The 22,432-nt window shown below is 40.0% G+C and overlaps 2 protein-coding genes across 2 annotated transcripts; both read left to right on the top strand.

The window, feature by feature from the left end:
- The first annotated feature begins 3,152 nt into the window (after positions 1-3,152).
- LOC139220192 (uncharacterized) lies at positions 3,153-12,977 on the top strand. Its single transcript, XM_070852260.1, has 15 exons — positions 3,153-3,207; positions 4,160-4,336; positions 4,477-4,628; positions 4,733-4,822; positions 5,165-5,231; positions 5,931-6,094; positions 8,508-8,613; positions 8,701-8,730; positions 8,835-9,011; positions 9,977-10,131; positions 10,229-10,318; positions 11,087-11,131; positions 11,220-11,301; positions 11,394-11,557; positions 12,629-12,977. Exons 1-15 carry the CDS (start codon positions 3,153-3,155, stop codon positions 12,785-12,787), a joined length of 1,713 nt encoding a protein of 570 aa, XP_070708361.1. The 3' UTR covers positions 12,788-12,977.
- Positions 12,978-16,045: 3,068 nt separating this feature from the next.
- Positions 16,046-19,382, top strand: ca15b (carbonic anhydrase XVb). The gene is made up of 9 exons (XM_070852485.1): positions 16,046-16,067; positions 16,395-16,461; positions 16,571-16,597; positions 16,701-16,871; positions 17,221-17,369; positions 17,471-17,566; positions 17,830-17,908; positions 17,997-18,160; positions 18,253-19,382. The coding sequence occupies exons 2-9, from the start codon at positions 16,395-16,397 to the stop codon at positions 18,427-18,429; spliced, it is 930 nt and encodes a 309-aa protein (XP_070708586.1). The 5' UTR covers positions 16,046-16,067; the 3' UTR covers positions 18,430-19,382.
- The last annotated feature ends 3,050 nt before the right edge of the window (positions 19,383-22,432 follow it).

Below are 22,432 nucleotides of genomic sequence, written 5' to 3'. Positions count from 1 at the left end.
GTAAGGTTCATGTATTGTTGCTTTATCACTACTTTAAGTGTTCTGATTATTTATCGGCAGAGATTTTTCACAGAGAAGGTATGCTCACACAAATTGATAAACTGATACTTGTGAGATCTTTGACCTCCTCAGCTTGATGGAAAATAATGAGCCCAACTGTGCAGCCAATCATATGCTAATTACTGAATGAGGCCCAGCTGCTGCATGGGTGAAGCAAAGACTTCCTTTTTAGAAGTTCAGGTGAATTCTCTAAATTCCCTGACTCTGCTGGTGGTTCCTGCTGAAAGGTTCACAGGTGAGGCCCTGCCCTGTGTCATGGAAAAACAATGTTCTTATTTATGTTTCCGTCGGTGACTTGGCAAAAGAAGGAGGGGAAAGTCTTGGGTGTATCATTGAATCAACACAGACAGAGCCAGGACTTTGTGTGTGGGACGTATTGGCCTTTCAGAGGTTAAAATATTAATGTTGCAGACTGGCTTTTAGTGCCGCAGCAACACTTTTTCTTTAGGTAATGGATGAGATGCCTCTCATAGCTAATCTTGTGAACTCTTGGAACATTAGAGATCAAAATGCCTCTACAAGGGGACTAAATGCTAAGATATTTGGCCTCTGTTGATTTGATTTTGACCATCTAAAAAATAATAATGATACTAATAGATTTTCCATTTAAAGTCTTAGCATAAAGTTCTTGTTTTGGTAAAGGAGGAAGGTGTGTGTGGGTGTGTTGGGGGTGTGTGTGAAGTAAACACAAAGACACAGGTATAAACAATAGGGCTAAGTGTAATTGAGTCTGATGGGGTGACACGCAAGAAACTTCTTGTTCCTGTAAGGTGTGTTGTGTATAATAACAGCAAAAAATGTTACTGAAAACAACGAACGTTGTCAGAAAGCAAAATGTCTTTACCTGGTAATGCCTTTAATCAATATGAAGCTATAGCCAGGAGCTGCTTTGCGTAGCACAAAGGCTGAAAATGGTGGCACTGTCCAATAGTTTGAAAATCCACCTACAAGCTCGACTAAACATCAATGACTAACGTATTATGTCATGTCTTTAAGCCCAGCAAAAACTAAAATGTAAAAGCATGGTGCTTTAAACATATACTAATAGAACAAATGGGCACATTTGATAAAATGTTGACCTGCTCCCTTTAACATGAAGGATCAGTCCAGGACATCTTATTAGTATTTTGTGAGCTATTAATCACACAAACGTGTAATTTATTTGGATGACTGACAAATCCTGTAAACAAGATGCAAAACTACATAATCATCCAAACAACGTGGATATAAACTCTCACCCAGGACTTCTGTTTCCTTCAAAAGTGTTCACAAGGTGAGCAAGTGAAATTTAATCATGTATAATGATACAAATGGCGCTGACCCAAAACCGACAACAGTGCTTCACATTACTGAAGTTTACAGTCAACATTCCCACAATGGCTCGAAGCCTGACCTAATCCAATGCAGAAGACCAAATCTTGTTTAGCTTCTCAGATATCAGTTTCCTGAACTACCCATCAATTAAAGGCTTACTGTAGCTATGTTCTATGTTTAAACACAATGAAATGCGACTGGAGCAAATTCCAGTGACATGGGGACAAATAAAGTTTTTTGAATTCTGTATTTTGCTTTTGTAAATCAAGTCTATTGGTACTAAATACGCCTAGAAGGAATTGTCAAATGCCACTTCCTTTCTTGAGGTTTAATATATCAGGGATTCCCAAAGTGTGGTGCCTGAAGTCCTGGGGGTGCATGAGAAGAAAGTGTAATGACCGTGTGAAGGCACATGTCTATATAGCTTTTTGTTTTCTTTGAAGAAAATCTCTGCCTGGCGCTGCAGAGCACCCATGATCACTTACAGTAACCGTTTCCTTTTGTAAAATGATTTTTCTGTAATGTGGCAGCTTGTTTGCAACTTTATCGCAATTTATTGAAAATTTTGGGGACTGCTGCACTAGATAATTTATCTTAAAGTTTATCCTGACCTGAAGTTTACTGGAGCCTATACAGTTTAGGGCCTAATGTGACGATCTTCATACAGTAGATGTTATGTGACACAGCTGTATTTGGCCTGATTAGCAGTAAATACATTATATCCACTTTAAGTAAAATGCAACCGCTAAACACAAGCCATCTTCATTAAATTCCTGTTTTTTAGCATGCGCCAGCATTGCACAGTAAACAATTATTTAATGGTTTGTAATGCAGCTGGATGCAACTATAACTATATGTATGTACAACTATAACTCCTCCTGTGAGCCCCCAGGAGTAAAACACAATTGTGAAGATATAAAATGTCCTCCAGGAGAAGTTAGAATCATTGACAGATACTGTACATTGAACATTTGAATGTCCCTGTATCTAGAACTACATTAATCTATGATAAACTAACATTTCCATACTACCCATAAATGTTGAATAGCAGGGGCTAAAGTAAAATGTTACCAATATATCCAAATCACACCTTGAGCTTACAGGTGTTAAGGTCATCTTCATAATGAATCGGCGCTGTGTCATGGAGCACAGCACCCTGATCATTCTACATGCTACCAGATCATTGGCACGCTCTACAACATTCGAATTTTGTTTGTAACGTCCTGAAAAAAGTGCTCATGTTACGCTTCCCTCCCTTGCTCATTAGTGATGTGTACACAGTGGGCCTCCCACCCATTGCCTGCCTCTTCTACTCTATATCACTGACTTGAAACATACTGGGACACTTTTTCACCTTCTCACTGTTGGACGTATTCATAAATGAACACCCCAGTCTAACATACTATTACATTTTTTTTTTTTTTTTTGTCTAAGCCCTTTGGGACCTCAGGCCTGGAAAGTAAGGTAGGATGATTTGATAAACCTTTAACAGAGTTTTTGTTCTCTGAAGACAGCACTTTGATCAAGCCATCTGATATCACTGCCACTTTATGTAAAATGAGGTTTGAAACTAGTCATCACTAATCAGTTAATTCAGTATCTTCTAGTCGCTTAAATGGAAATTCAGGTCAGTGATGGACATTGTGATAATAGACCCGAGACTGCTGCAGAACTGTGTGGAGCGGTTTCCTGTTTTTCAACATGGTGCAATGGCCTCAATCAATTAAAAACTCATAATTCAAGAATGTGTCATGACCAGTTTGCTTTTCCTTCTAAAGATGCACCTCTCCTCTCTCCTGCTGTGCCTCAGTTTGGGAGCTTTGGTAAAGTGTGGTGAGTAACATAGATCCATTTCTACTAAATGGACACACTTGTACTGATGAGCTCTCCAGTTCTGCTTGTATCATATCTAGTATTTGCGTGTGTGGTTTATTGGGCAGGATGCACGACCTGTTCCCCCATGTTTGTTTTTCAGAATAAGATGCAATTTTATTTAGATCTGATCCTCAAATTTCAAATTTGGAAGCTCATGTCCAACAGCGTGAAATGCATCCAATGAACAAAGAGGTGTGAAAAAGCATTGACTGTTGCTGTCTAAATTATTATTATGTATTAGACAGTGGTAGTAGAAGCATCTATCTAAGTGCCAATACAACAATGTTGAAATAGTCTGTAAATGTCCAAGTACAGAGGACATATTGTGGATTTCTAGAATGTTTGTTTATTTTTAATATGATATATCATGTTGTAACTCGTTGTTTAGTTCCGTGGTTCATGATTTAGGGGTTGATGCCCCTTTTAAGTGTCACAAAATAAAACTGGAGTTTTGACATGATAAACGGGGAAGAAGTTCACGGATTCCATTCAGTTTTGTGACCTAAAAAAATCTAAAAATAAATTAATCTCTTTTGTAAAATATTGAATAATCTTGAACTTTAAAAAAATAAAATAAAAAATCTAACCATAGTTGTCATGACTGCAGTGGAGAAGAAATATAAAATACTTGTTTTATTAAATTGACAAAAGCACTCTTACTGTCTTAATCGGTCCGTCAGACAAGGCAGTATTTCGTTACATGCAGCCAATGAGGCCACACTTTATGCTTTCTGTCTTAACTGGCTCCTACAGTTTTATTCACACCACGTTGGCTGTATTTGTTTGTTTCAGCTGCTGGAAGTGAATGGTGCTATATTAACTGCGGTAAGTAAAGCCAGACGTCTGTCTCACTGAATGATTTGGATCATTAAGTTTAGTTTGTGGTATTAAGAGTGCCACTAACTTTCAGAACACACCCCAAGCCACTGGGAAGACCTCTCTGGGTCCTTCTGTGGAGAAAAAAGGCAGTCTCCTATTGATATAGTCACCAGCCATGTTGAGACTGACAGCAACCTGCATAACTTTACCTTCGTCAACTTCACCTCTCAGCACGTCATCAAGTCCATCGTGAACAATGGACACACAGGTACAGCTTCTGGTACACAGTTTCTGTATTTGTGACAGGAATCTAGGAAAGGCACAAAGCAGATCATTGGATAACTAAACTGTGTTCTCTACACTCGGTGTACCTACATAAACATTATTCCCCATCTTTCCCATACACAGTGAAATGCAAATTGGAGGAAAATGAAGTTGAAGTGAGTGGTGGTGGACTCGACGGAGTATATTCTACGATTCAGTTTCACTTTCACTGGGGTGATACGGAACATCATCCCGGTTCAGAGCACACAACCAACGGGCACAGATATCCAATGGAGGTACAGTGTCGTCTGACGTTTACTACGAGCAATGTGCCTCTCCTCTTTACAGACTGTGTGCCTTGCCTACCATGCTTTGTCTCATCTCATGTCATCTTTTGTAGATGCACATAGTCAGTCTGAAGAAAGGTCTTGCTGTGCAGCAGGCCGTAAATGATTCAGAGGGCATTGCTGTTCTTGGATTTTTCATAAATGTATGTCCTACACTTCAAACTGTTGTTACAAAACAGTCTTATACATACTTACTTTTCAATAAACCATCTGTGGTAAATGTCACTTGCAAAAGTTCAGCTTTCCACTGGAAATAGGTTACACTTGTGGAAATCTGCTTTGTAAACTCACCCAGACCTTTACACTTTGACATCACAGGCCAAGCATTGGCTCTCTGATGGCTGCATCTGAACAACTAATTTAGATACTGATGACTGGAATCCCCCCAAGTAACACTTACAAATAAAAGGACAAGCAGAATATAGAATTGATTTGCTCGTTATCAAACTATTAGTACAAGTATAATGAATGTCTTCTCTTTAAAGGCGACAGAAGATGAGGATTTGTCAGAACCTTGGAGCATGCTTACATCTTACCTGACAAATGTGGAAGGTATTTTTTTTTATTTTTTTTATTTGTTTTATCAAGATTTGTGTGTATTTTCCAATACAGCAGGTTGCAGTGATTATGGTAGAGAACTAGAGCAGGATGCGTTGCAGTCGCACCACAAACTGATACTGAGCATGGTGCATACCTATTTCTCAACAAGAAGCATGAAAACAGTCACCTTTTTAAAACTTGAAATATTCTGGGAGTGTTCTATGGTTTCTACAGAAACACCTGAGACATGTTAACTGCCAACATGTTGGAGTGAGTAAGTAACTTACTATGCTGTTACTGCAGCATCGCCAGCTAGAGCGAGGCCAACTTTCAATGGAAATGTTGCGTCATGTTTGGCTCTAAAATAAGTGGGTGGTAGCCTGTCCTTTGAAATAAGAGCACAAATTGATGTAAAAAAATGCAAAATGATTAAACTCTCATACTCAAAGAAATGAATAAATCAAAAACCTTGCAATATTGCGTTCATTTTACAGGGTCATTTAGTTACCTTGTGCCATGCTCAGTCAGACAAGTTCTTGGTGTAATGGACTTTATTACCCCTCATGGTGATGTTGACTTATGCTCATCTTATGTTGCTTGGTTTTATGGTCATGTTCATGGCCTCAAACTAAGGACGCTCTTACTTTGTAATTAACTAAAAGTTATGTGGACTTAAATGCATCAAATTTTTGTTTCCTACTCTTTTCACAGACACTGGGGTTAATATGAGCGGTAACATCTCTATCAATGACCTGATTGGAAATGTAGACCTCACAAAGTTCTACCGATACATGGGCTCCCTGACCACTCCCTCCTGCAACGAAGCAGTTGTGTGGACAGTCTTCCAAGAGCCAATCAACGTCAACAAAAAGCTGGTGGGTTGGGCAGAAAAGCCTCTTTTAATCGATAAGGGGACGACAGGCCAAGTTTAGTCAGCACGTGGCCCACTGTGAGGAGGAATGTAAAAGCCATTAACATTTGAACTACTTGCAGATGTACAGTAGATAAAAATACAAAGGCAAGGCAATACAAAAAGGTATAAAATAAAAGCTGTGAACAAAGCCTGAAATAGAACTGATGTTGCCATTTTTATAGCAACAACAATATCTCAGATAATGTGAAAATGAAATGTTCAAATAATCCTCACCTGAATCTGCAGCTCCCCTCTTCATCACTGATCTTTAGAACGAGTTTCAGTCCATTGTCCAGCCCGTAACTTTACTCTTTTGGTACACTCTCACCCAAATTATATCTGACAAAAGCCTATTATGTTGCAGTTCCTATAGTGATCTACTTTACAAGTGAAGCTAACCAGTGGTGGAAGTGAGCATTAAAGTGTCTAGTTTAAGTGTCATTAGATTAACAAGGTGATTCTGTCTGTCAAAGTGGGTGTGAGAGGTATGTTTGTTTCTACCGCAAGGCTATATTCTGGCTGTCATTAATACAGGTGCAAGGTGGCTCATTTGTGATATCACAAATGAGCAATGTTGCTCAGGCTTTATATTTTCATATTTATGCACTATGTGCCATCTACTCTTGGTCTATTAAGAAGCAAGCCATGCTATACTGTTAGCATTATAACTCTGTCAGATAAATGAAAATGCTGCACACTAGGCGATTTTCAAATCTTGGCTGGTTTTAAAAATGTGGGTGACCAGACACAACTGGGATTTAACCAGGGACCTGTGACCTCATAGAAACTCCTCCGAATGTTATAGAAATTCAGAAATGGAAACTTGCGCCTTACTAACTTTTGAGCACCTATGGCTAGCTGGAAAGAATTTATTCATTTAGATATTTGGCCAAGTCAGTATAACTTGTGATGCTTTATAGCAACTGGAATCCCAAACTGTTACACAAGCAATAACCAAAGTATGCAGGCAAGTGTGACTAAAGAACATATACACGTGCTCCAGGGCATACTGGTACGGTACATGCTGTGGTTTGGCTGGCTGGATGTTATTTTCTGTTGACGGTCACAACAATAGAAAATGTTGGCCAAGCTACATGTGACTGTGGAAAAACCAGCTAGCCTAATGACGCTGGTTTATTTTTTTTGTACTGTAGAATGGAAAGCAATCTCCCTCTCAATCTCATCTACCTGACAGCCATCAACACTCAGATAAGATGCTCATGTCTCTGTAAATGATTGCGTCGGGTGGCTCAGCAGGTGCATGACTATATGATCCTGACTTCAAGCATTCCAGTCTCAGATTTAAGTGATTTGTATTCAAGCAACAACTTTAATGTCAGAGTTGCAACAACACCTTTTTGACAAAATCTAAAACTCCATGATTACATGTCCTTCATAAGTGGGTTTTAGGTGCTACTTAATCAATGCCCTCCTTTTAATTGATATAGGTTACTGCAGCATAACTTCATAATTGAAGGAGTAAATCTGTTTCAAGCACCTTGTAACTCTACATACTTGGCGTTCAAGTGGATGCATTTTTGAAAATGACAAATGACTGTTGCTAAGTGACGGTGCAAAGGAACATGGATGCCAAAAGACTACTGGCATGTTGAAGTCACCAATACTAACAATTTAGCAAGTGTTAATGCAGCAAATGCTGGGCTGTTGGGAATATCAACATTTTCCTCAGACATAAAATTACTAAAAACTATACACCTAAAGTTACAATATTAACCTTCATGGCCTCTGCCATTTCTGAAAATGTCAAGTCAAAACTCAAACCTGGCGCTTTCAGAAAGTGTCAATTTCTGAAATCATAAATGCAACAACTAGGGGCTGTTCATATGGACTCTTGTCGTGAATACATTAAACACAACCCCATTTAAACACACCACCTGACCAAACTGTTGGCGGATGAATGGCATCAGGGGTAATGTAAGCACGAGGGTTTGCCAGGGAAGAAGAATGCATGGATTGATATCTCATTGACCTGTCCATCACAAGTCCCACAGTAATATAGGAGTACAATGCTAAATCAGTGGAATACTCCTTTTAAGCCTGTGTCTCTGAATTCACTTCAAGATTCATTGCTGCACAGAGTAAAAAGGGCAATAGGACAGTTGTGACAAACTGAGGCCTAAAGCTGCCACAAGAACAGGTCATCTGGTATGAATTCTTCATACCAGAAGCTTTGAGTGCGTGCATATTATCCTGTCCAAGTGACAGTGCCTGAGGGAGAAAAAACAAAATTGGGGTTGTCCACGCCTTCGACTCATTTACGCTATAACGAGACAATTAACAACTTAAAAATGTGTTTTTGCCAATAACATCACTGATAGATCTGTTGGGGTAAACCTATTTTGTTCTGTTCTTAGATTGAGCGGTTTCCCATGAAGACAGGACTCACCAATGTTTATCGGCCTCCACAAGCTCTTAATGGACGTCAAGTGTTTGCTTCCCCTGCAACTCCTTTACCTCCCAGTGAGTTTGAAAATCACCCACATATGAGCCATGATATTTATGACTCATGAGTTGACACATTGATACGACTGTTCCACTATTCTTCAGGTCATCCATGGTGCTATGATGATCACTGTGGTATGTATAAGCAAACTTACACATACAAAAAGAAACGGTTTCTAAATGATGCTGTCAGAATGGGATTTGAACTTTGAATTTTGGTTTTTACTCTATACCCTCAGAGCACAATCCGTCTCACTGGCACCTTTTGCCTCAATCCCACTGCGCCGGCAAACGTCAGTCACCCATCGACATTAAGACGCAGAGCGTTGTGGTGGACGAGCATCTCGATGACTTCACCTACACACAGTTTGACAACAAACACGCCATCAAGTACATCACTAACACAGGCCACACAGGTTTGATGAACTTAAGCTTGTGTCAAATCTGCATATGCCAGTAAACTACAATCATCCAATGACTAGTTTTATGGTTTGTCAATTAATCAATTAATTGATCAATTAATAATTAATCAATCAATTAACAAACACAGCTGACACTGCACAGAGAGTGTGAGGTATGGATGTTCATCTGAGCCATGCAGCTCAGTGTTGCTCTGGGGCCTCCAGAAGGTTCATTTGGAATTTACAGTTTCAGTGCGGAATGTGACATCACACTGTATCTGACGGAATACTGTGTGTCGACAGAACTGTGACCTCACTTATGACCTCACTTATGACATGTCCAGTGTGGGACAGAAGTTTGTAGATAGGACCCACGGTGAGCTTCCAGCTTGGGATCTCCTCCCACAGAGGAGAAAGCTGGACGGCTCTAAGGCTCTGAGCTGAGCCGGTCTGAGCTTCTGCTCTGGGCTGATCAGATCAGCTGTTCCTGCAGAGAGGCCCAGTGTGCTGCCTGATCCTCAGCACTGGTTTCTGGGCACTCCAGCACCAGCAGGTGAACTCTAGTCAGGCAGAGCCCAGGCTCAGACTGCTTCCTTCCAGCTGGAGGAAAGCTGCTTTGGAGGCCAAGTCTCTTTCTTTGGCTTTCTGCTCTGTGGGCGGAGGTCTCGGGTGGGTGGTGGGGTTAGGTTTCAATAATCTTTGTCATTTTAATCTCATTTTCTTATATAGGATGTCTTCTTACATGGATGTAATTTACTTAGAAATGTGGGAACATGATACCTACTGACATGATAAGATAAAAACTTAAATCAGTTTATGCTGTATTTGCTGTATGCCGTATAATCACAATACATTCTTAGACAATGAGCAAATTAATTGGTAATGAAAATGTTCTTGTTGAAGCCGTAGTTATGAAACCTTTATTTTACGACAGCAAAATGAAAAGCAATTTACACTTGTCCTTGTATTCTAACTCTCAGTGAAGTGTGTACTGAAGGACGGTCTAGTGGAGGTCTCAGGGGGCGGTTTGGGATACGTCTACTCCACCCTTCAGGTCCACTTCCACTGGGGCACCGCGTCACATGACTCTGGGGGCTCAGAGCACGTAGTGGATTCACACAGATACCCAATGGAGGTAGTTGCAAGCACTGAATTACTGTGGCTCAGCATTATTTTCCGGTTGCTTTTGTCAGAGTATACTACGTGTCTAACATTAACTGTCTTTTGTCCAGATGCACATAGTGAACAAGAGGAAAGACTTGTCGCTGAAAGAGGCAGTGCAGACTCCTGATGGTCTGGCAGTGCTGGGATTCTTTATTGAGGTAACACTTGGTGCTTTAGACTTTATGTCAGTAGTTGTGATCCAAATCCATACTACCTAGGTACCAACTATAAGCAGATTTTGAGTGTGTAGTGTTTTCACACGGTGGAGAATAAAGTATACTGCATTATGCTGTTTGTGGACACTATTCTCCAGCAAGGCTCAAAGGAATATAGACTACTGACAAAGTATTTATATAGCCGCATTGTAAATACCATAGATCTGCACCATACACTTAATACAAACTTTGTGGTATGGTGCAATAGCCTGCTTCTCATGTAACTATTCTGCCTTGTTTTGCACCGGTTATGATAATATGACCAGTGAAGTTGTAAATCCCAGTATCGGTGTACTTGATTACTGTAGTCTGGTCACAACATGTAACATTACATAACATCACAAGGGGTTGAATTCGCCAAACTAGTTCTGACTCAAGTGTCATCACGTACTGCGACATACCAGCATGCCACCAAACAAGACACAAAAATGTTCGAATCTCTATCTGCTCTCACTCATCAAACATTTCCTGCAGGCGCCCGCACACCCATTCTTTCACTTGTTTGATTCATGCCTGATGTACAGTTTGCTAATTTATCATTGATCAATGATACCATTTATCATTAAGGTTGATCATTTCGCGAAATGTCGTACATGTCGGACACAACCCTACAGTTATGTAGCCTGTTTTAAAACCTCCATGGAAATGTCAATAATTATACAAGTCCAAATGCAAACCTTATTTGTGTGCATACTTCCAACTTCTTTCCAGGCTACAGATGGTACCAAAAGCAGTGGTGATTCAGGACATGAACAGGTAAGGGGATGTTGCTTTCTTAAACCAGCAGATTGCGCCGCTCTATAGTCAAATCTCCCTTATTCATTCACCTTGTTTGTCTCTGTAGACACATCCCACTCCAAAGCCCACGTCTGATATGACAGCCTGGAAAACACTGACCAGCTACCTTTCAGCCATTCAAAACACCAGTGAGCAAACACTTTTTTTTGGGTGTTTAAGAACATTAAATGTGGACACATACATGTGCCACTACAGCTTATGTGTTCTTGCTTCCATGTAGGCTCTCAAGTTGAAGTCACAAAAGAGATCTCCATTGATGACTTGCTTGGCAATGTGAACCGAAGTGCATACTACCGCTACAATGGCTCCTTAACCACCCCCTCATGCAACGAAGCAGTGGTCTGGACAGTCTTTAAAGAGTCCATCAGGGTGGACCAGAATCTGGTATGTGCTGCTCATTATTTTGGTGCTGAAGACATATCGGACAGCTTTAATAGATAAATCTGAGGAAACTCATTTCAGCAACTGAAGTGAAGAATGATCTTTTAGTTAAAAGACTTCATGATTACCATTGCTCTAAAGTCATTATTACACACGACCTGTCTGATATGTCTTCAGCACCAAAATAATGTGTTAAGTGTTTTTAATATTAGGGCAGGGTTATAAGGTAACGGAAGCTCAGAAGCAAAAGCACAAGGCAATGAAACAAACAGTGAACAAAGGTGACGAGGAGTGTGTGGGAAAAGGGCTGAAGTATTGGCAGGACTGAGGAGGAAAGAAGAAGCAGGTGTGTGGGGGAGGTTGGGTAACAGCAGAGCAGCTGACAGGTGACAGGTATCAGGTGAGTAGATGCAGAGCCGGCTCTAGCCATAATGGTGCCCTAGGCGAGATGCACACCGATCACTCGCCCCGCGCCCCTTCCATGGTGTAGGACCAGGGGGGGGGGGGCGCGCTCTAGGCGACTGCCTATATGGTCTATGCCTAGAGCCGGCCCTGAGTAGATGGGTGGGGCAGTCAGGTGATGCTGAACAGAGGGAAAGTCTGAGCGCCCCTGGTGAATGGATGGGATGGATGGATTTTCAAACAATGCAGTTCAGCAGAGCCACTGCTTGCACCTTTTATCTTTTTGACTTTGTTACACTGTTGACCTCATTTGCAAAGGGAGAGGATTTAAAAACGCACACAATGGCAAAAGAAATATTTGTCGAATGTGATTTCACTGAATCTGTCTGCTGCAATTAATTTCACCTGAAAGTCAACAAATGTTGCAAATATACAAAACATTGGCCACTGAAACTGACATGTTTCCTATATGCACATGATTAATGAATCAACACTTTGTTGACTTGAATGCAACTTTGCCTATACATGCTATCAAAAGTCAGATAACCATGTTAACTTTTGCAGGGATATAATTTCTCAAATGTGGTGGCCTTTTTAGCAGATGTACATGTGGTCCAGAAATGACTTGAATCTGTCCTAAATGAAAGCTAGCGTTTGCTTTTACTCCACCAGATGATGATGTTCCCGACTGAGGCAGGATATCACAATGTGTTTCGGCCTGCACAGCCTCTTCATAGCAGGAAAATCTACTCCACCCCATCAGCATCCAGTACCCCTGGTCCCATCATACTGTCTCTGCTGCTGGCATGTCTCTGTGCCTTTTTCATGTGATTTTATATTTCTGAGAAGGTTAATCACAGCAGCAGCCTTTAGCTAATATTAGTATATTCTGCTAATATCTGCCTCGCACTAATCACATTATCATTCTAATATTTTCCAGAAAAATACTTGGAAAGTAATGTTTCATTGGTGAGTTAACATTTTAGTATGCAGCTCTATAATGCAATCAAGTTATTGTGAAGTATTGGGTGACCAAAATGTATTGATCTAATTGTATCCCAGTTTGCTTTATCAAAAAGTGCAGCATAATGCAAAACAATCAACTACATCTCTGGTAATTCATGACTTTCATCTTCTATGCTAAATCACTAATTAAACGCACAGATGAGGGAGAAAAAGAATGTATTGTTACAGTATTGAGTGTTGTGCTTTTGACATGTAACCAAAGAATTAAAAATAAAATGCTATTTGAAGATAAAATGTTTCCTTGAATTGACTTAAACTTATTGTGCCACTTAGAGGTTGAAGACCCCCAATACATAATTAAATAATTGAAGCTACCAGTATTAAATTAGTTGCAGTTGTCAGTCAAGTCTATATTTGTGCAGCTTTGAGGTTCGCATTCAAGCTTTCTTAATTTCTTTTCTTTCAGGGTTAAGTTTTGAATCGGACATCTTGTCAGAGTCAAAATACACAATCAAAATCCAGACAAAGGTATAAAAGATCATAAAAGTAAAGCCATTACTGAGAGGAATGAAGGTACTCCCATTAACAAACACTATAGCTTCTCAGGAAGCCGCACCATGAGCAAACACATGTAAATCAATTGGGACAAAATTAATGACAAGCCAGCTCTACCCCTGCACACCCACTTTGCTTATATAGTTGACTATGAATGCGGTTATCGCTTTGGACAAAAGCTTTTGATAAAACATAAAATAATCAAATTTACACTAATCTCTATGCTGCTTTTTAGCCTCTTTTAACTCGTGTGTGTGTGTGTTAATAGAAATGGATCAGTCTTTGACACCATCTTTGACAACCACATGTAGCTGTCTCCTAACACAAGCTCTAATCGTAGATCTTCACATTACATCAGAGGTTTTCATTACAACAGGTTGGTGTTGTCCTTAATAGAACTGTCTCACAAGTTTCAACATTTTTGTTAAAGTACGTATACAAGAATGGGAAAATTAAATGAAATATGTGGTGGAAGGGGGCAGCATGGTGATGCGGTTGCCTCACAGCAAGAAGGTTCCAGGATCGAATCCCAGTTTGAACCTGGAATCTTTCTGTGTGGAGTTAGGGTTAGGGCATATATATGCCTATATAGTCAACAGCGCGGGTACCATTGTGTCGTGCTGTATCTTTTCTGTATCTTTTTGGCTGCCATATAACATATCATTATGTCGCCAAACAGCCCATACTGGAAACAAGTAATACTGCGTCTTATTGGTGCTAGAATGCTATCTCAATTACTGACTCACTGGCCTTGACAGCTATGTCATTACAAGGGATTATAGACAGTGTGATTCTGAGCCGATATATGATGGTGTTATGGCACCACAATACAACTACTGGACTTCAGTGAATCACAGTAAGAATGACAATTACTGATATTTCCTTTAAAGATGTTTGCAGTAGTGATAGCCAATGAGTTTGGTAACCATGTTTAATGTTACCCACTAAGAAAAATAATCTGTTTAGGTGCTTTCAAGTCAAAAGTAACAAAAAAAACTGCAGCTTATCAGGTTGGGCAAGTCGTGTATTCTGACAGACTTCCTGCCAACTTGGCTCTGGTCCAAACAATCACAATCATTTATTCTAACATGGGCCAGGTTTCGTGCGGTTACATGCGATAATGCGAATACTACCTAGCTTTGCTTTCAACTGAATGACAACTCATTCATCATGTTAATTTGCAGCCAGTGTAACTGGTTTTTTGGAGAACATTTTTTTTAAAAACAGAACTAGCACGTCATCTGAATGATGACTCTATCTGTCTCAGATCGATCTGCCTGCCTCCCTATCAACCTATCCATCCAACCATTGATATGGTCACGAGAAAGAACGTCACATACTTTGTACACCCAGTCACCCATCCCAATCTCCCTCCGTAGAAAAGGTAATGTTTTGTAACGTCACACTGCTTTGACCTTTGCTACTGAGTCATCATTCATCATTCAGCATTTGAAGGAATGACAGACGCTAGATTTTTTTCCACTCAAGTCTGCACTTTTGCATCTGTCCTATCTGCAACAGAGCGTACTGCAAGCTCAGACATAAATTCCTTCTTTCATTCCCATTATTTTCAGATATCGTTATCTTTTAGTTCCACCATGTCATAGGACCAAAGGCCAACCAGCTCAGCAGCCATCATCAGCAAAATTAATTTGTGACCCTTCTCAAACGTGTAAAGATTGAATTAAATAGTTGTTTTAACCATGACCACTTTAGCAAAAACAATAACAATACAATGTTACATCACATTCCCAAATTTTATTTATTCTATTTGCTCTTTATGGTAAAATACTCAATAGATCTATCTTTAAACAGACAGACAACACATGCCCCACATATGAAATAAAAGTGATGATGAGTGACTTGGCCTGAAGGTAGATTCTTGCCCAAGGCCTGAAAGCAGGTGACCCAAATGGAAAAAAAACAAAAAACTAGAACTTAGCCAGTAAGTAAAGCCCAAATTTCAGCTCAGTGTTTAGCTGTCCAGCAGATATTTCCCTCGGGAGCTGGAGGAGACCAAAATCAGAGCTAAAAGAGAGTAAATATCAGACTTACATTTGCCAGATGGACATGAACATGCCTCCAAATGAATAGTCATGTTGTTGATCAGTAACTGCTAGATGTATAAATGAGCAACTGTTTGCTCGCAAGCTCACAATGTCGGCTTAAAATATATCAGTGTTGTCCTCATAAGTTGTTTCCAAGTGGTCGATAAAAATAAATAAATAAATCAGCTAATGCAGATAGCCAGGTATGATCAGATTTATAGCCTACACCTAAAAAAGCTTGCGATTTACACAAAAGTTCATCTTATATTCAAATTAGCTGCATTTTTAGAAGGCGATTTATATAATAAATGTTTCAGCAGCTCTGGCAGATTCATACTTCCTGGTAATAGTCATGAGTTATGGGGGGCGAGAAATCTTGATAATCAGCCCGTGAAAATTCTTGCAGGGAGGTAAAAACCTGTTCAGGTGTGTCAGATAGAGGCGGTTTCAGGCCAGCCGCTGAGGGACTGCGCGAATAAAAAGAGGGAGGATGAGGCTCCACAGCTGCTACCAGGCAGAGAGGAGGTGCAGGTGCGTCAAAGGTAAGACACTGCTGCTCAGGCTAACTGGATTCAGCTGCAGACCTGCTCTACTTGTCTCAAACGGACTTTTTTATTCTCAGTCGGCGGCAGCATTTAAAATTCACATTACATTATTTTGATTATTTGAAAAAGGTGATATATTAAATTTGCGCGTAACTGTTAACTTTTTTTCTGGTGCCAATGTGAAAACCACTAAAAGAATCAATTAAATAAAAATAAAAAATCTATTTATTCTTTTATTCCGGGATTTGCACTGTTGTATGTGCGAATTCTTGCCGAGGATTCAATGTGGGTGCTCATTTGTGGTTTTTTTTGTTTTTTCTTCAGATGTACTGGCTTGTGTTTGCTGCGTGCGTCCTCCTACCCAGCGTCCACTGTGCCTCAGAATCAGTCGGTATGAGTTTTAACCTCTTTTTTTTTTTTTTTTTTTCCATCTTGAAATTATAGCTATTATTTCGGGGAGAAAAAAACAGCAAAATTAACAGTTCTTTTCCCTCCTCCAGCTTGGTGTTATGACCAGCCTTCCTGCAGTGAGTAATCTCCCTAACTCACCCATCCCTCAGTGGCCACACCATCCTCAACATTTATTTTTTCAACCTCTTCAGCTACTAAAAGTGTTGTTCCCATTTACAGATTACACCACCTGGCCAGTAATTGCGACTAAATTCTGCAACGGCAGCCGTCAGTCACCCATCGACATCGTCTCAGCGTCTGCCGAAGAAGACTCCAGCCTGCCAGCATTCAGCTTTAAGGACTATGACAGCAAAAATGCACTGAACAAGATCGAAAACACAGGGAAGACAGGTGAGGAGAGGGTGTGGACACAAACCCTCATTACTGGTGCTTTTGTATGGCTATATAACAAGGAAGCGTTTTTCGTTTTGCACACTTAAACGTTTTAAAGACATTGCTTGCAAGTTTTTATTTTTGAGGCTTTAAGTTTTTAACAATGCAAATAAGATTTTCTTGTGTGTAGGTGTTTAACTTTTGGAACTTTCACACTTTTTTCCAAATTTATTAAAAAATATATATCCTACAAGTCATTTGTCATCACATCTGGCCAACAAATGCAGATTTCTTGTTTTAATTTAATGGTCCATCCTGTTTTTTTTTTTTTTTTGTTTTTCTTGTTTTTTTTTCTACCCTCTTCCAGTCAAAGTCACCTTCAACAGTGGTCTCCAGGTGTCAGGAGGAGGACTGTCCCAGCCCTATGACAGCCTGCAGTTCCACTTGCACTGGGGTAATGGCTCCTCTGTCCCCGGCTCTGAGCACACTGTGAATGGCAAGCGCTATCCCATGGAGGTATAGTGCACAGTCCTTGTTTCATGTTGAGCTACAGATTAGAGTTTAGTCATTAAATCTGAAATAAAATGTGTTTTTTTGTTTTTTTTAACTTCCTCAAGCTGCACATCGTAAACCTCAACTCAAAACATAATGGTAACACAACTCTGGGTGTTGCAGACTCAACAGGACTTGCTGCTCTTGGTTTCTTCATTGAGGTGAGAAAAGCTGCATTGATGTCTCTGTAAATTGTCTCCTACCTTTTTTTTTTATTATTGGCCACGCCTTAAGTGGCATTTTTCAAAAGTGTTTTTTTGCATCCTGTTTCTGTTGGAGCTCCATGCAACTGGACTCTGACTGCATCGTTTAAGATGTTCTCTTTAGTTTATTTATTTATGCCATAGTCTCACAACGCATGTCTTCCTCCACTGATATGGAAAACACAATTGACCCTTAATTAAACCGTGTGTGCACTTTTCAGGAAATGTCAGGTAATGCTACTGGCCAGCCTGCAAGCTGGCACACCTTGAGCAGCTACCTGATGAACATCACAAATGCCAGTAAGGAGATTTTACTTTTTTCTGGAGGAAAATGTGTTTTCAAGTGTGTCTGCTACAGTCCATCAAGAGGTCTCATTTCTGCCCACAGAAGAGTCCGTTTCAGTGGCAGCCGGAATTTCAATGGATGATCTCCTCGGCGATGTGGATCGTAACAAGTTTTACCGCTACCTTGGCTCCTTGACCACGCCCAATTGCAACGAGGCTGTGGTTTGGACTGTGTTCGAGGAACCGATCAAAGTCAGCAGAGATGTGGTGAGTTTTCCTGGGGTGTGTTTAAGTGCAATGACCCATGATTGTCAGGTCAAATGCTCCAACGCAGCTAACCGGCTCTGTTTTTTCTCCAGATTGATCTCTTCAGCCAAACGGTGCGCGTCTCCAACAGCTCATCACCTTTCATGATCAATGTCTACAGAGGCATCCAGTCGCCACAAAAGGTCACAAGGAGTGCCATCAGCTCTTCCTCCACAACATGCTACTCTCTGGGGCTGATGGCCCTGAGTCTTGCTCTGGGGAGGACTTAAAGTCAAAAAAAGCCCTTAAGTCATTGTGGTGTCTCGGCAACTTTATGTTGCTGGTAAACCTGTTGGCAGTGAGGATGTGCTCTTCCCCCCCCACATGATTTGGCTGACTTTAGCCTTGCCTAAATTGTTAATGCATAAAGTGTGCACTGAAGTATTATCATTAGTGCACTAAAATCAGCATATAGGTCTTTTTCTTTTTTTTTTTTTTTTTTTTTTTCCTTTTTGTTTTGAACATCCAAGCAAAACTGAGCCTTAACCCCACAAGAACTTTGTTGCTTTCTAATGTTAAGAGTTAAGAGAAGCTGTAAGGAAATATTTATCCACAATCAGATTTTTAATAGGTGTGCACGCTTGTGCCTCTTGCATACATTTGTTAAGCATGATGGGCGTCGGCGTTCTGTTATGGAGTATGAAAAGTTCAGGCACAGCTCATGTCTGCCTTCAGCTGCCAAAGTTAAATTCAGAAAGGGATGGACTCGCACTAAGTTTACTGGATAGATGTGGTAAAGGTAGTTTGCAGCAGAAATCCTACAATGTAATCCAAGTGACTGCATTTAGATAATGTTGGCATGTATCCATCTAGAGGATTAAAACTCCATCTCTGCATCCCCAACAGTTGTTGCAGAATATGATTTAACTTGGTTTTTGTATTTTTATATTGTAACTTGACTTGCTTTTATTTTATCCCCGTCAGTGCAGATACGATTATTTGATGAAAGATGGCCACATTACCAAGCTAAACACTCAAAAACCCGTACTTCCTCTTTCAGATGGTGTAATGAAGGGTTGACATGTCAGTCAAGTGAACACCATTGTTTATCATAATGATTTACAGCATGTCTTGTTTCCCCTTTAGTTCTTTTTTTTTTTTTTTGCACTACTTGCACATGTAACCGAACTGTGACCTCTTGATCTTGTTAAATGTATCTAAATTAAAATGATTCGGTGTCAAATCGTTTCCCTCACTTTTACTTGAATAATATGGAACAAAGAACTTCAAAATGTTTTAAATGAACCTCAGAAAATTTTTTTTTGAATTGTATAACTGCATTGAAATCAATCCCTGTTGTTGCATTTGCACTGAACTTTAGTCGGTCACTTGAGACGTGGCTTTTGGGAGTTTATCATTCTTGTAAGTTATTAGATTACATCAATGCCTGCTATACTTATCAAAGAGTACTTTACAACAAAGATCCCCCTCTTTAAGTCACTTTATTTCCTCTTAAACTGCTGCCTGAGAGGATGCATTTGTTCCTCGTGCTTTTGACCTTAACAAATCAATCGTGCCACTCTGAGCTTACCTTATGAATAATCCTGTGCAAACATCCTTAAATAACTTCATTGTACTTTGAGCCAAAGACTTAATAGTTGACTAGATGTGTTAATAAATATTCTTAGTTAAAAAGATGAGGGCCTTTGAAGTAAGTGTGTACATTTTTCATGGTCGTGTGAAGTTAAACACAAAATGTTTGAAAGTGCAACATTTAACTTACAGATGTGGAGTTTCCAGAGTCTTGGTGTCAAATCAGAGCTGCTATGTCTCTTATCAACCCATCTGAGGGGAGTCGGAACAAAAATGTGAAACAACAGTGAGGAACAAGTCAGTCAGGTCAAACATGCTTCTCTGTCCACTATATTCCAGACCTGTTGTAACACTCGTGATTGCATGCCACTGAGCTAAGTATGTCATGGCCCGGGGGGACGTCCCTTGTGAAGAAACCAATTAGTGCTCTAGGATGACACATGAGGGACAGTCATTGGAGAATGATCAGCTTACACTCGATTGTACCATGGTATGTGAATGTGGACCCTAAGATATGCTCACAGCAAGAGCTTCAGCCTGAAGCTGCTGAGATCAGGAGACCATTTTCTACATTTTTTTCACAAGTTGTAGCCAGTGACAAATATACAACACAAAGCGATAACAAAGAACTCTGACATTTCTTTTAACTTTTTCTTCTTTTTCTTTCTTTCTTCTCTTTTAACCTAGAATTTTCTAATAATTACATAAAAATAGTCCTAATTGTTGATTTCTTGCATACAGACCTGACCAGACCTTTATAACAGCTACATCTGGCCTAACCTGAGAAAAACATTGACCAAAATCCCCAAACCCTTCTGACTTTAAACATAAAATGACTTTGTGTTATATCTGCAAGGCCTAGGTCTACCTTAAAAGCAGATCAAATAAACAGTTCTTTTTGTTACATGTTCAGGAATTAACATCAGTGAACAAACAAATGAAAACAGTAAAACAGTATACTTGTCGCTATGACTGTTTCTGTGTTTCTGTTTTCAGTCATCAACATTTCCAGTCACTTGAGATACCTGCTGTTCCCATCGATCCCAGTCACCTGATCTCATCAACCACCAGCACAACTGTTCCCATTTCCTTATTACCTCTCCTGCGTATACACCGCTTTGAACTCATACCAAGTAAAGGATTGAATGCTGTCAACTGCTCCGCCTCTGGGTCCTGTGTGTGATTCCATATTTCTGTCTTACAATAAGCATATCCTTAATTATCAACATAAAAGTGATTTCTCTCCTAGATCATTGCCATGTCAATGTTTTGAAATCAAACTCAACAATGTAAAAATGAGGTAACAACAAGCCAGAGGTCTGCAACTTTAATTCACCAAAGCACTTCTCTGTTTGTATTATTTGTGAACACGCAAACAAATCTACTCAGATTTTTTAAAAATGTGCTTTGATAAAGAAATTGGCTATTGCACTTGAGTGTGTGATGTGTTGCCTGATCACTGTCCAATCAAGGTGGTTGTAAAGGGCCTCATTACGGGGGAGTAGCCCCTGTGCTGGATTTCGGTGTTGAATTTCCATGCATTCTCCTATAGTCCTACAGGCCCCAAGTAATCCAACACCCACTCTAGATAAAGGAGGGGGTGAAATTCAATAGCAGAATGGAAAGAGGATGCAAAAACTAGCCTACCATTTTCAGGCTCAGTAATATGTTCTAATAATAGGGATAATAATGATTAACCCATAACAGACAATAAGAATTTTTACCGCCAGTTAAACAATATAAAGCAGAAAAAGTGCAGTGTTGATTAACACATGAGTTAAATGAACACATGAGATGTGGATCTGTGCTCCTTTCTAAACAGCAGCTCTGAACAGTGGACCTTTTCTCTGTGTCAGAGGCAGCAGTAGATGGAGCTCTCCGCCCTGAACAGTGTGGATTACTTCAGGAGACAAACATAACCTTTCCAAACGCACAGAGACAAACCCACAAACGCTGGTCTGTCACTGGAAAGTTTAGGATGGAGACGTACAGCTGTTGTCAAGTTTACCTCAGACAGCAGAACGGAGCTGAACAGATCCACCTCTGCTTTCCTGAACCTGTGCCACAACTTTTTACTAGGGATTCAGCCTCCACTCATCTGAGTTTGTTTGTTCCTATGTTCCTATATTTTTTCATAATTGTTTTGTTTAATTTTGTTTAGTTTTAACAGCCAGTTTCCAGACGTTGTCTAATGTGCTCAATGCACTCACTTACTTTGTTTTGCCTCAACAGCACCCTGTGTCCCAAGATTTTACTAAATTTACAGATCTAAGAGGCAGCTGACACCCAAAAATCAAATACAGAATGGATTTTTAGTTATAGCCTTAGTAAAACATTTTGATGATTATATTCAGAGCTTAATTTGTAAATCAGGAGTTTCTGGGACACAGAGCATTCACTATAATCATGATCAGCAGTGGAGATGCGTAGAAACAGCGGATTATGGTCTCTCTATCTAAAAATAGTATTAAGTAAATAGGTAGCCAGAACAAACAAACTCAGGTGGAGGCTGAATCCCACACCTATTCAAACATTGTTCAGGAGAGCGGAGGTGGATCTTTTCCACTCGCAAAAAACCCGCAGCCATGAGCCACGGGACGTTCCTCCAACCGTAGTGGAGGTCTTCTCTCACAGACCTGTGGCCTTGTTTCTTTCCAGTGACAGGCCAGCGTTTGTAGGTTTGTTTCTGCACGCTTGGAA

This window comes from Pempheris klunzingeri, chromosome 20 (genome assembly GCF_042242105.1).
Source record: "Pempheris klunzingeri isolate RE-2024b chromosome 20, fPemKlu1.hap1, whole genome shotgun sequence".
NCBI classification, from domain to species: domain Eukaryota; kingdom Metazoa; phylum Chordata; class Actinopteri; order Acropomatiformes; family Pempheridae; genus Pempheris; species Pempheris klunzingeri.
This window is presented reverse-complemented; position numbering and strand designations above follow the sequence as displayed.